Source organism: Pleurodeles waltl, chromosome 7 (genome assembly GCF_031143425.1).
Source record: "Pleurodeles waltl isolate 20211129_DDA chromosome 7, aPleWal1.hap1.20221129, whole genome shotgun sequence".
In the NCBI taxonomy this organism is placed as follows: Eukaryota; Metazoa; Chordata; class Amphibia; order Caudata; family Salamandridae; genus Pleurodeles; species Pleurodeles waltl.
The window spans coordinates 45,782,607-45,796,027 of record NC_090446.1 but is presented as its reverse complement, the minus strand read 5'-3'; the positions used below and the strand labels follow the sequence as shown (position 1 = coordinate 45,796,027).

Here is a 13,421-nt window from a genome sequence, read left to right as displayed (position 1 = left end):
TATCCATCAGTGCTTTCTTCCCTGTCTCTCATTATTCTTTTGTCTCTTCCTGCCCTTAACTGTCTCCTTCCCATTTCTTGGTTCTATTAGCTTACCCCTTTGAATTTTCAATTTCCATCTCATACTTTCCTTTTTGTATACTTATGTAGATGGCATTAAGCATGTATTTCTCCGCATCTACAGCCCTGATGAAGTCTTGGATAAAGACGAAACGTGTTGGCTATGCTTGGATTTAACTAGATATTGTTAAGGCTACGTTTGGACTGAAAAACATACCGTTAACATCCTTATCTTCTCCATGTAAAACGCATTAGATATTCTCATGATTTGTATCTGTATCCCGCTGGGGTTTGTTCTTGACTTGGTCCCCACCTCTGCAGAACTATAAGGTTTACTATAGTTTCTTCAGCGTATAAAAGCAACATCCACTTTACAATAAATATTTTATGTTCGATTGTCTGCATGTATCGCCTCTGATACAATTTTATTAGCGATATAGACCTCTGTCTAGCAACTCAGATCAGTTTCACTAACTGACCACTCTGTTTTATTTCTCAAAACTGTTTGAAGAGTACAACCACCTTTGGACCTGCTGATTAACTATACTGTTCAATAATATTTGTTAAACACAGTGGAATTGTACAGTCTCTTTTTTTTCAAAACGTTGTTTTAAACAATGCCACAATGACTGTATAATACCAGAGCCTTTTTGATTTGGCTATAGAATATGTTGTGTGTTGATAGCCTTAAGTAGCTAATTTCAGTGTTACACAACTGAACAAGAGCCATAACTCACTTTTTAACTGGGTTTTTCAGTGATATACAAAACACACTGGTCACAGCCAGTGAGTATTTATAGTTAGGACAAGACTTTCCATTGAAAAGGCATTTTTTTGTTTTCGTATAACTTTGACCCTATTTGACGAATCTTCACACAACTTTCCAATAAAAATGATCACCTGATTATGGTTTTGAATTACATGCTTCATGAAGATCCTTCAAGGAAAGACCAAAAAGTGGAGATAAAGCGAGTGACATCTCCCATTTTAATCCCCAAAGGAAACTTTGCATGTACATGCATCTGGTGTTTGAGTTATGCTTTGCATGGTTATTATGTAAAATATGGATCCTGATCCCAAGCACAACTGTTTTTGTTTTCAGTGAACTTTTTTACATCAGTTTGGCCAATGTGTTTCTTTATTTAAATTGAACTAAAATGACTGTTTTCATGACTAAATTAATAATACACAATATTGCCCATTTATAAAACACACACTACAAATTAAATGGCACTATTTAATCATGAGTATTAATACTCTGATCAGTGCTGCTCATTTTATGAACCTGTGTAAGATGAAAGCCTGAGAATGTCAAGAGGATTCTGTGGCAAAAGGCTTTGTCACTTTCTAGCTCGGGATGGATGCGCTGTGCTAATCCTAGGCTTAAAAACTCTGCTTGAAAACCAGACAATTGAGATAGGCAGATTCAGAGTGTCGCTGGTGTTGTCGGGTGCTATATAAAGAGTTGCTTTCCAATTAAACATGGGATATGCCCAGAGGTCCCTACTTCATTTTTGGCCTGATTAATGCAGCACTTTAAGCCTGAAAAGGTATTTTGTGTGTGTGTCTAATTGAATCTTTATGAAGATATTTTAGCCTGTCTGTTAACTCACAAACTGCATCCTAACGTTTTGTGGTTTCCTTACTGCAGTAACTCTGCCGCGTATGCTGTCCCGACATATGAAGAAGTGGTGGACCCCAGATACCTGCAGCACCCTATTGAGATCTGGACCGTGGGGCTCGGGTCTGGTCAGAGCCCCCTCGCCGCTGAGCTGAGTGAGCCCCCTCCTTACAGCGTAATAGACTTGGAGCCTAGAGGGCCAGCCACTGTGCCCCCCCGCACACAGGAGGCGGAGTCTGTAGATGGGAGGAGCCCAGTGGCAGTGGACTCATCTGCTACCCATGGTGGAATTCAAGCAGCGCACTCCGGAATTGTGAGGAGTCCAAGGATTATAATGCCCCACCAGCTGCGAAGGATCAGCTCGGACATCCATGAAATCTTAGCACTGAAAGACGTGTCGATGCACCTTGAACCGCTGACACCTCCCCCGTCGTACCTTGAAGTTGAAGAACATCCATTAGCGGAAGGGAATTTTCAACCTGTGGAATAGGATTTTATTAGGGCTTAATGAGTGCAACAGTGATGCGAGGACAGCACCACAACATAATGTGGCCTACCTCCGAGGGGCAGCACACACGTGGCTGCTAAAGCCGGAAATGGTCACTATGCAAATTGTCCTTCTGGTTTTGGACACATGACCGGGATTTGTCATTCCCACCAACGGCGGACGGTGACTGCACCTGCGCACTTCAAAAGTATAATGTTGGTCAAAGGTCACCGCCACCATCCATAAGGACACGGTGGAGGGGTTGTCTGTGCCAAAATGCAACAATAGGGGGTTTGCATAGGTTTAATATACTGTCTGGGCACGTCTGTCTCTGCAATAATTTGTCATCTTGCGCAGGTTGGGTTTACAGGGCTGTGCCACTGCCAGGGACTGCAGACACCATGGAGGGTCAGCTCGCTGGAATGGGTCCATGAAGAAACATGGACATATTTAGGAGGGAGGGGTCACACAGGCATGAGCCCCGCATTATAAGGTCAATTGTAGTCCATTACAACGGACGACTTACGCAGGCACATATCTTAGAAAGTTACAGTAACCCAGACAGTTTTCCTTCAAACCTCAGAACTAGCCTTGTAGCTGCCTTGACATTCTTAACTTCCTCAGTGGAGGCATCAAGGGCACTCTAATGCCACCCACAGTAGAGCTATCCCTCAAGGTACACCCATCAGGTATGCACCAGCATTGGACAGCAAGGGTTCTTAGGGTTCCTGCCATATACAGCAGAGTTATCCCTCAAGGATGCAGATCCAGTATGGAATGCATTATACAGGGATCCAAAGAGCTAGCTTCTGTGCTTGTCTCCAGTACCAAAGCTATCGTCAAATAGGCGCTATAACTACACGACTGACAAGCTAGACCGACTTCATTCAGTAGTGACCTTACAGGGGAAGTCCATCGACACCAGCCCTTGGGTTACACACACGTGATATCTGTGCTGTGAGGCAGATGTCCTGCACACCATGCAGGGCACAAGGCATCCATTCACCTTGTGCTCACTTGTGCACTGTCACAGAAAACAAGGTACATCCACTTTGCACTGTTTTGTTGCTTGTGTAGTGGGGAATTGAGCAAACACAATTTGGTCCATTCCATATCACAAAGAGATTTTTGGAACATGAGTAAAAAAAGGGGGACTGCAGAGTGGAATCACAATGGAACATACTGTGCACAAGCCTTCTTTATAGATTGTTTTAAATGGGTGATATAAGTATTTAACAAAGAATTTCTGGTCCAAGAATAAAATGGGGCAAGCTCAATGTGCAATGACTGTTTAGTTTGTAATAAAAAAAGAAATACACCAGTTCTGCCTCAATCGTAGTCCACTTTTTCACGTTTAAAGAGTGGAAAAAGCATTTTCTACAGTTCCTTTAAGTAGGACCGAGTACAAATATTATAACACACACGTTCTGCTATACAAGCAGCAAAGTGGTGCAAATGGATTGGCCCTGGATTTTGACACAGGTGCAAAGTAATATGCTTCAGACAATACCTTTGAGTAAATGGGTCACATAGATTCCTACATTAAAGAGGAGAACTGTCATCACGTTACACAAATTCCAAGGGTGTTTCTCTAAGAGGGCAGGAATATCTCTACCCCCCCCCCCCCCCCCCGACACCCCAGCCCTTACCCACAGAGGCTTACTTCAGAGCCACATTGGTGAAGTAATAGGTCATTTGCAGAAGATATGGGGTTGTCTGAACAACTGCACTGCCTCCCAAGTGACTGCACAGTCCAAGCACAGATCCCTCCCTCCCGTCAAAGAGGTCATCAAGGCACTGATCTAGGACCTCCTTGATTGGGTCTTGCACAACAAGGGGACTGCAGAACGTTTCCTCTCATTAAAAGGATCACACATTCTTCTTCAATTTGATTACTATTTCTGCACAAATATCCTGCCCCCTCATTAACTTGGAGACTGATCTTTCAACAGACTACCTCTACCATGGATGATAGCCCTCCGATTACCAGACCCTACAAAGGCACCAGAACTGTCCTCGGGTTGCATTGGGTTTAAGTGTGCATACCACAGAACGGAAAGCTGGCCCAGGTGTGTCGCACTATGCTGCTGCGTGCCTTGAGGGTTGCTGCTACACACAGATTCCACAAGTTGTATCCTCAGGCAGCAGCACTTTTTACAACTCCTTAAGTTTTGATTCCCAACCAGCCCCCCGTAGAACAAAGACACGATAAGATGTCTGATCCAATGTTTCTAATAATGCACCAGGCCCACCTTAGAACACGGTGGATCCAATGCCAGGAGCCATTTCACAGGATTCTTGAAATATTTGATGGTCCCGTAAGCCATCCAGCGGCAGCACCAGTGTGCCGAGGTCGGAGAATGGTGCTCCTAGGTCTGGGTTCTAGGCTTTGCTTCACTTTGAACACCAACAGCCAACTCAACACACAATGTGTTCTGCTGATCCTCTATCAGCTTTCTCCAAGTGGTCTCTCGTGGTTTCTGTGTCTGTGGTGTGGATCAGAAGCCCTTTCTAGCTTTACCCTATGGTTCTTATTAGCTTAGTTGCTGACACCAGAATCATTGTCCATATTTCTTCTTCCAGTGGCTCATCCAAGGGTTTGTGGAGCAACTTTCTCTAGTGTTTCCCTAGAGCTATTTCTCTTCCACTCTTTGCTCTACTGTCTACAGTTTCTCATGTAAATACATTAATGTCTGTCTGTTTCCTGTGTTCTTGATCTTATTTTGTCCGCAATTGACACTTCTTGTGGCTTCATTGCTTCTGAGTTTTGGACATGAAAAGAAGAAATGTCCCCAACAGTGAAATTTCTTATCAGTGAAAAGTAACTATAGCAATAATGCCTTTACGTTATATCATAGTTGCTGGCAAGTCGTGTAGGAGGTGTGTTTGTATATGTTGTTATCATTGTTAGAACCTTCCACGTTCAGAGCTGTAGTATTAATTATAAACAACTATGCAAAGATTAAACTTCTTAGATAGCATTGGTGTGTGGTGGTAACACTCCACACTTTTAGCCTTAGTAAGGTGTGATGGATTTATGAAGAGCCACTTAGATGGTTGTTCATGTGCGAGATGGCACTTATGAGACTGAGTTGAATCTATGGGCTTCACGGGTGATTTTTCATGGTTCAATGTCACCTGAGCAGAAGGCTCTGAGACCTCAGAAGGTGTGAATGTTCACCTGGACATGATTTTAAAGGACTTCTGTAGCACTGTGTTGCTGAGCCAAGAATGCCATAATACTACACTTTTACTTAAGTTATCACTTGTGATGTCATGTGTAGCATTCTACAGCCCCAAAGACAAGCCACCTGAGTATTTTACTGTGACACTTTTGTTTCATTTCCTAAAAGGGAAAGTCTTAAGCCCAGATTGGCAAAGAAACACCCTGGAGTGAATTTGGAAGTACCTGGACATCTGAGTTATTGAGTTATAGCCAATTTATTTTATCTTAATTAGATGAGCGAAATGGGAGGTCGGCGGGCACATTTCTGATGGTCTGTGTGATCATGCAGAGCTGGAGGACATTTTTGTGAACATTGCGACACTGCCCAAAGCATCTTCAGATTTGTTCAAGTGTAAATGTTATAGAATAAAGAGCAATGCTAGACCTTGCCACCTTGTTTACTTAAAAAGCCATGCACTTTTCTGGTTCCACAGTGTGGGTCACAGCTTAGTATGCAAAGATAGATGTGTAGCCCAGAAAGGAGTTCAGGACCAGAATTATATAGGCACTTATGCATACATGGAGAGCTAGCTCATAACGTGGTCATCTTTGAGAAATTATGCATAATTTGCCAAATATGTTGTATCAAAATTAGGAAGCGATAGAAACATATTTTAGAGAACCTGTTGTGTTGAGAGTTGATTGGTTTAAAAAAAACAAAAAAAAGAGCGAAATCACGTATTCTAATACCCAGGCGTTATTTTTTAGAAGAATATATTTTAAAGGTGCTATAACAAGGTACTTGTCCCCAAATCATCCTAAAGAAACTGATGGAAAAACTAAGCTTTTTTTAAAAAAATAGTGCCCCTCTGTGTTTTCAAGAAAATGTCTTTCAAAGAAATAACTGTTAAGTATGTGTAAAGTTTTCGACTAAATAAAATTCATAAATGCCAACGAAAATAGCATGTAAGACTTCTCAACAGTAACAATTCTTCAAGACAATTAAAAAAGAAGTCATTTTGAGTTTTACTATCTTATTGACCAGTTTTGTTGCAGTGCGATACAGTTTATATAAATGATTGCCCAGGGGATTGGACTTCTCCATTAAACACATCTCACAAAAATGTGAGAAAGCTCTGCATTTTGTTCCAGACCATCTTTTATATTTTTTGTAAAGCAGATGAACATTTATATAGTGCATTATACAGCTGCCTCAATGTGCTGATCTAAAAGGAAAATACTTGAAATATCTAGAATAAGTATCTACTCCATCCTTTTTCGTAAATTTTTCATTTCAAAGTTTCCTTGTGCACGCAGAGGAGTGGGGAGGGTATTCCATAGATGAGCCCCAAAAGACCCTTGGCATCTTCCCCTGCACTGTTGTCAGTCTGTAAGGCAGGGGTTGGTGACCAGATGCCTTGAGACAGAATGCTGGCTCCTCAGTGGAACACAACAACAGACTGTAGTGCAGATAGTCTGAGCTCTCCCTTGAAGGCATCTGCAAGTAAGACACCGTCATTTGTACTGGACTTTGGGCGACAAAAGGAGCCACAGTCAGTTTGTCCCATTGGTGAACTCCCAAACCACGAGAACTGCAGCATTGTGGCCAAGCTGAAGTTTACCCACATGTCCTTCGGTAAAACCAGTAGAAAGTATTACAGTGATCCAACCATGGGTTGACTGAAGCCTCATCAGCACTACCGTCCATTTGCAAAGGTTTAGATTTATTAAACGTCTCAGGCCAGCAAGGGGAACAAAAATGTTTTTGAATACCACTGATATAGTTGTGCCTGCATGGTAAGGGAGTTCGCAAGATAATGTCCAGTTTCTTCAACTCACAGGCAGGCGTGTGGTCTAACTGAAGTGGTCTAACTCTTGCTGCAGTGTCACACTTGTTGTGCTCTGTTTTTGGGACATTCATTTATGGTCAGATGCTCAATATCCAAGGTGCTCTAGCCTTGTTAACAGGTAAGACGTTTCCCAAGCTCCCACCTTTTCTCCCCAGAGTCTTGACTACTTACCCTCTGCTACTTGCCCAAGTTAGGTCCTCCGCAGACCGCTGACCGGCCTGCACGCAGACAATTGACGAAAGCTGGACATCCATGGGGAGGAGCTGCTCCCATCTAACTGTACTCCAAGCACTGAGCGCCTGAACACAGATGAACTCTGGGAACTGCCACTAAAGGAATGAAACTCAATGGAACAATCACTAATGCCTTCATTAAAATTATTTTTATACTGATGAGCCTGTAAATTATTGCTGAAAAATTGTTTTTGCTTTTACTCAAATGTATTAAAAGTGGGATTCGTGTGGGCAAAGCTTGGGAGAGCAGCTTCTGGTTGCAGGTTTAAAGTCTTGTTGGATGTGGGGTGCTGATGCAAGAACATTGCAGAAAGTTTGGTCCTGAGTTGGGGCTCATGGGAACACTGTAGCAACCATTCAGGGCACTGGCTGCCAAAGAGTGAAACTGCAGTATTGACAACGTCCTTTCAAAATAGCACAACCATAGGCTAGAATGAAACCTAGAAGCATCCTTAGTCACCTAAAGACAACTGTAGTAGGGTGAGTAGAAGCTGTAACCTTGACGTGCATGCAGGACATTTCTGAAGAGAGACATAGCCTGTGACTGTGCGGGGGGGTGAGGTCAGTTCTGAAGCCAAGTGCGGGCAGAGTGTACTTTGCATTGAGCGGGTGATGAGATCTATATAGAACCTTCACTTAATAAACTGGAACTGGCTCTAGACGCTTCTCACCCAAGCTGTGAAGCAACAAAATGTCAGATGCATCATATCACATAGATTGAGCAGAGAGAATTAGCTTTGCTTGTGGTGCAACAAAGTGGGAGCATGATTGAAGGGAGGCAGTAGTTTAGAACAGGCACTTTTAGTCCACATAAAGCAAGGGTCTCTAACCATTTCTATAATAAGAGCTACTTATGTTCAATAAAAATCACGCTGACCTACTACTAATGCGGACCACCCCACCCAAGATTGTCAGCAATGATCACATCAGTCCTTTAGGCATTGTTTCGAGCAGTACTGTAAAGAAGGCTTTCACAATTTGAGATGACTGTACATGGATAGTACATAAGAGTCATAGCTGCACCCTCCCTGGCACCACAGTAATAATGTGAGTAATAAATCTCTCCAAATGAAATAATAGCTTTAAATGCATTTTGAAAATTCATCCATTTTTCTCCAAATATCAGCATCTGAATTCTGATAATACGCACATTTTCATCATGAATAAATACTTTTAAATGTTGTTCTACATATAATATTCAACCAAGTTACAACATTTATATTAGTAGGCACGGCTGCACACCTGAGAGTTACTTACAAGTATCTGTGAGCTCCTGGTAGCTCACAAGCTACGCGTTGGAGACTTCTGACATACCGACTCTCCTGTTCCCATTCTTTACGCCTTCAATCCACGATAGTATTGCAAATCGACGTCCAGCAGATTTGACTCCAGTACACTAATCAAAGGCAGGCCTCCGGTGAGAAAGGTACTACTCAGTCAAGTGCCTTCAGGCTTACATTCAGTGCAATCAAGATGATTCTTTTAACTGAAGTCAGAGTGCCTCCCCCCCCCCCCCCCCCCCCCCCACCTCTGAAACTTGGTCGCACTTGCTCTGATAGCCGCAGGATGAAAGATTTGAGACCTGCTTCTTCAGTATAAAACCATACATTGTTTTGCAGTAATTGAGCAGTGAACCAATCACTTGCACCTCACCACGTGGTTACCCAAAACAAATAATCAGTTTTAATCTTTTGATGGTGAGGAACCCAAGGTTCTTACTCTAATCTTTCGGGGAGTCTGTTGCCCGAATATTACATGGGCAACATCAAGGTTTTGTGAGCCTTCTGGGGCCCATATAAATTTGGTTTCATTCGAACTTGGGCCCAGATTTATTAAGATTGTGTCACTTTTGTGGTCCAGCCTAACCCAAAATCTATTTTGGTATTTACTAAGCCACACAAAGCATAATTTGCATGGCTTAGCTTAAAAACTAAAGTAATGCAAAGTAGCACTCAACGCTGCGTTGTTACCTTGTGTCTTGGAAGAGTTTCACGGATGGAGCATGGCTGTTCCCCTGCATCCAGCCATGTATCGCTGTTGCAGAATGCATGATGACATGCACTTGATGGCACCAAAGGAGCATGCTCTTGACAGGAGACCTACATCACAACTACAGGTGCAGGTGGGAGGGATCAAGGAACATGTATCATTGATGATATCACAAATGAAGTGTGGACAAGGAAAGGGTTTGGGTTCCACTATTTATGGAGTCATTAAAGCTATCAAAGCAAGGTTACTGGGGGTTTATATACAGGGAGTGCAGAATTATTAGGCAAGTTGTATTTTTGAGGATTAATTTTATTATTGAACAACAACCATGTTCTCAATGAACCCAAAAAACTCATTAATATCAAAGCTGAATATTTTTGGAAGTAGTTTTTAGTTTGTTTTTAGTTTTAGCTATGTTAGGGGGATACCTGTGTGTGCAGGTGACTATTACTGTGCATAATTATTAGGCAACTTAACAAAAAAAATATATATACCCATTTCAATTATTTATTATTACCAGTGAAACCAATATAACATCTCAACATTCACCAATATACATTTCTGACATTCAAAAACAAAACAAAAACAAATCAGTGACCAATATAGCCACCTTTCTTTGCAAGGACACTCAAAAGCCTGCCATCCACGGATTCTGTCAGTGTTTTGATCTGTTCACCATCAACATTGCGTGCAGCAGCAACCACAGCCTCCCAGACACTGTTCAGAGAGGTGTACTGTTTTCCCTCCTTGTAAATCTCACATTTGATGATGGACCACAGGTTCTCAATGGGGTTCAGATCAGGTGAACAAGGAGGCCATGTCATTAGATTTCCTTCTTTTATTCCCTTTCTTGCCAGCCACGCTGTGGAGTACTTGGACGCGTGTGATGGAGCATTGTCCTGCATGAAAATCATGTTTTTCTTGAAGGATGCAGACTTCTTCCTGTACCACTGCTTGAAGAAGGTGTCTTCCAGGAACTGGCAGTAGGACTGGGAGTTGAGCTTGACTCCATCCTCAACCCGAAAAGGCCCCACAAGCTCATCTTTGATGATACCAGCCCAAACCAGTACTCCACCTCCACCTTGCTGGCGTCTGAGTCGGACTGGAGCTCTCTGCCCTTTACCAATCCAGCCACGGGCCCATCCATCTGGCCCATCAAGACTCACTCTCATTTCATCAGTCCATAAAACCTTAGAAAAATCAGTCTTGAGATATTTATTGGCCCAGTCTTGACGTTTCAGCTTGTGTGTCTTGTTCAGTGGTGGTCGTCTTTCAGCCTTTCTTACCTTGGCCATGTCTCTGAGTATTGCACACCTTGTGCTTTTGGGCACTCCAGTGATGTTGCAGCTCTGAAATATGGCCAAACTGGTGGCAAGTGGCATCGTGGCAGCTGCACGCTTGACTTTTCTCAGTTCATGGGCAGTTATTTTGCGCCTTGGTTTTTCCACACGCTTCTTGCGACCCTGTTGACTATTTTGAATGAAACGCTTGATTGTTCGATGATCACGCTTCAGAAGCTTTGCAATTTTAAGAGTGCTGCATCCCTCTGCAAGATATCTCACTATTTTTGACTTTTCTGAGCCTGTCAAGTCCTTCTTTTGACCCATTTTGCCAAAGGAAAGGAAGTTGCCTAATAATTATGCACACCTGATATAGGGTGTTGATGTCATTAGACCACACCCCTTCTCATTACAGAGATGCACATCACCTGATATGCTTAATTGGTAGTAGGCTTTCGAGCCTATACAGCTTGGAGTAAGACAACATGCATAAAGAGGATGATGTGGTCAAAATACTCATTTGCCTAATAATTCTGCACTCCCTGTACAATTGAAGTAGCTGCCAAAGTATGTACATTTAAATCCTTCCCTGTGCCTATGATCATTGTGACAGGCTCCCCATGATTTATAGAAATGTTGGTGTGACCCATGATCTAAAGCTGTACCCGGTCATCAGCACAGAAAATAATACACTCACAATCAAAAACCCTTGATAAATCCCAAAGGATCCAAACACAAGCACTTTGATGCTTTCCATTTGGTAGATGTTAAGAGCTTCATTAGGCAACTAAGCCAGCAAATTAAAATAGCCAAATAGGAAGTGACTGTGATCTAGAAAATGAAGGTGGCACTTTCTGTGCACTAAAACCGAACTTGCTCTTCAAGAAAAGAAAACAGTTTATCTAGAGATCCTCTTTCAGTGTACCACATAGATCTGAGTGTGTGGAAATATCTACTCCAAATACATTGTGGTACAAAAAAAAAGTCGACCAAAATATTTTTGCATTCATATGTATATGCATTTAAATGTAATTACCAATATTGTTAAGAAAGGTATTTTTTTAAAGTATATATTAAAAAATAATATAAAACATATATACAAATATTAACCTTTTAATTGTTAAATGCATTTAACTTTAAAGTCCATTTGGCAACTGATAGAAAAATCTTAATATAACATTACAAATTAAAATACATCTGATGTACGTGTAAATAAAACAAATAAATGAAAGTATATTAATTCATACCACCTGATAAACCATATTAGTAACATCTATAATTATAAATATTTTTAAAGACAACATATAACATGTTTTATGTAAAGTAAACTATTAAAAATGTTTTTATAAATATGTAATGGAAACAAATATTTATAAATACTAGAACACCTAAAATGGTAAATAATTTAAAAGTAATAAAAAATTACACAATAGTTTAAAAATATATACTTACCCTCAAAATATCTTATGAAAAGCAAAACGTAATAAAAAGAATAACCTCATTCCAATAAAAAAAAAAAACTTTGAAAAAATAAGGAAATAAAAATACTTCTGATAATCTAGAATAACTACAAAATACAAACGTTAGCAAAAAGTGCATACATTGTGTTGGGGGAGGTCAGATTCACTATCCTAAGTCCACTTTCACAAACATTGGGGACGTTCATACATTTGTCAAGGTCAGATTAACTATCTAAACTCCAGTTTAATAAACAATGGATAGAGTGCATACAGTGGAAGGTGGGCAAATATATGATTCTAACTCCAATTCAAAAGCAAGAGCATTCATGGGGGTGAGGGGAACGTCTAATTTATTATTCTAACTCGAATCTAAAAAAACATCAGGGGCAGCATTAATCGGGGAGCAGGCAAATTTACTATTCCTAGCTCAATTCTATCAACACTGGGGGAAGCTCTGACACTGGTGGTTTCGAGGGGGGGATTAATTTACTTTTCTTCAGTTTAACATCTGTGAAAGAGCACATTTTTTGTGGGGAAGCAATTATATGCAGCGGCTTATAAGGCTCACTAATCAACATCAAAAAGGCAGGCAGTCTGAAATGCATTGCTTGGCATGATGTATTAATTGACTGACACCAGCAATGTGGGAGTGCGTACTTTATATGGTCCTGCTGACGCTGTTGATTTTAACTATACCTGGGATCTTGAAGCACTGCCCCCATTTTCCAGGCACGCGACCCAGGGTAGGTTCACCGATGTACCAGAGGAAGACTTAAATATATTTCCTTTGGTTTGAGGCTTGCGTGTTCCTAGGATGCCTTTTCTCTACTTTCGGATGGGCGACCTACTGACCAATTGACGGTGGCAAGTAGTCCTCGTTCAGTAAGTGACTTTCCAGCACTTATCTTCTTATATAAATAGAAGTAGTCATTACGGTCCTGATGAAGCGCCAAGGGATCATTTTTTGACCGCAGAGGCGCGAAACATGTTGACCACACTGTGTTAGGACTAGGTACACCACCTTTTTTCCTTTCTTTGGAGTACAGTGGGACATTATTCCTGTGTACTCTTGGAAAGTAGATCAGTTGCATTTATTCTGGTGATCCAGACAAAAAGAGAGAGATACAAAACTGACAGTAATTCCAAAGTCTGGGTTGGAGTTTGGAAAGTGTTCTTACAGGTAGCATGATGTCCATCTTAAATTCTTGTGTGTGGGTGTATGACAGACCCTACAAATAGTAGAACCAGTGGTTTATGATGTACTACATGTTGAAAT

At 41.3% G+C, this 13,421-nt stretch overlaps 1 protein-coding gene across 1 annotated transcript in view; it reads left to right on the top strand.

The window, feature by feature from the left end:
* Window positions 1-7,575, top strand: part of TMEM139 (transmembrane protein 139) — a 101,566-nt gene extending 93,991 nt beyond the window's left edge. Inside the window, exon 3 of the mRNA XM_069242886.1 lies at window positions 1,711-7,575. Coding sequence (XP_069098987.1) covers window positions 1,711-2,170 — 460 coding nt within the window. The 3' untranslated portion in view covers window positions 2,171-7,575. The remainder of the gene's footprint in view (window positions 1-1,710) is intronic.
* Window positions 7,576-13,421: the final 5,846 nt, after the last annotated feature.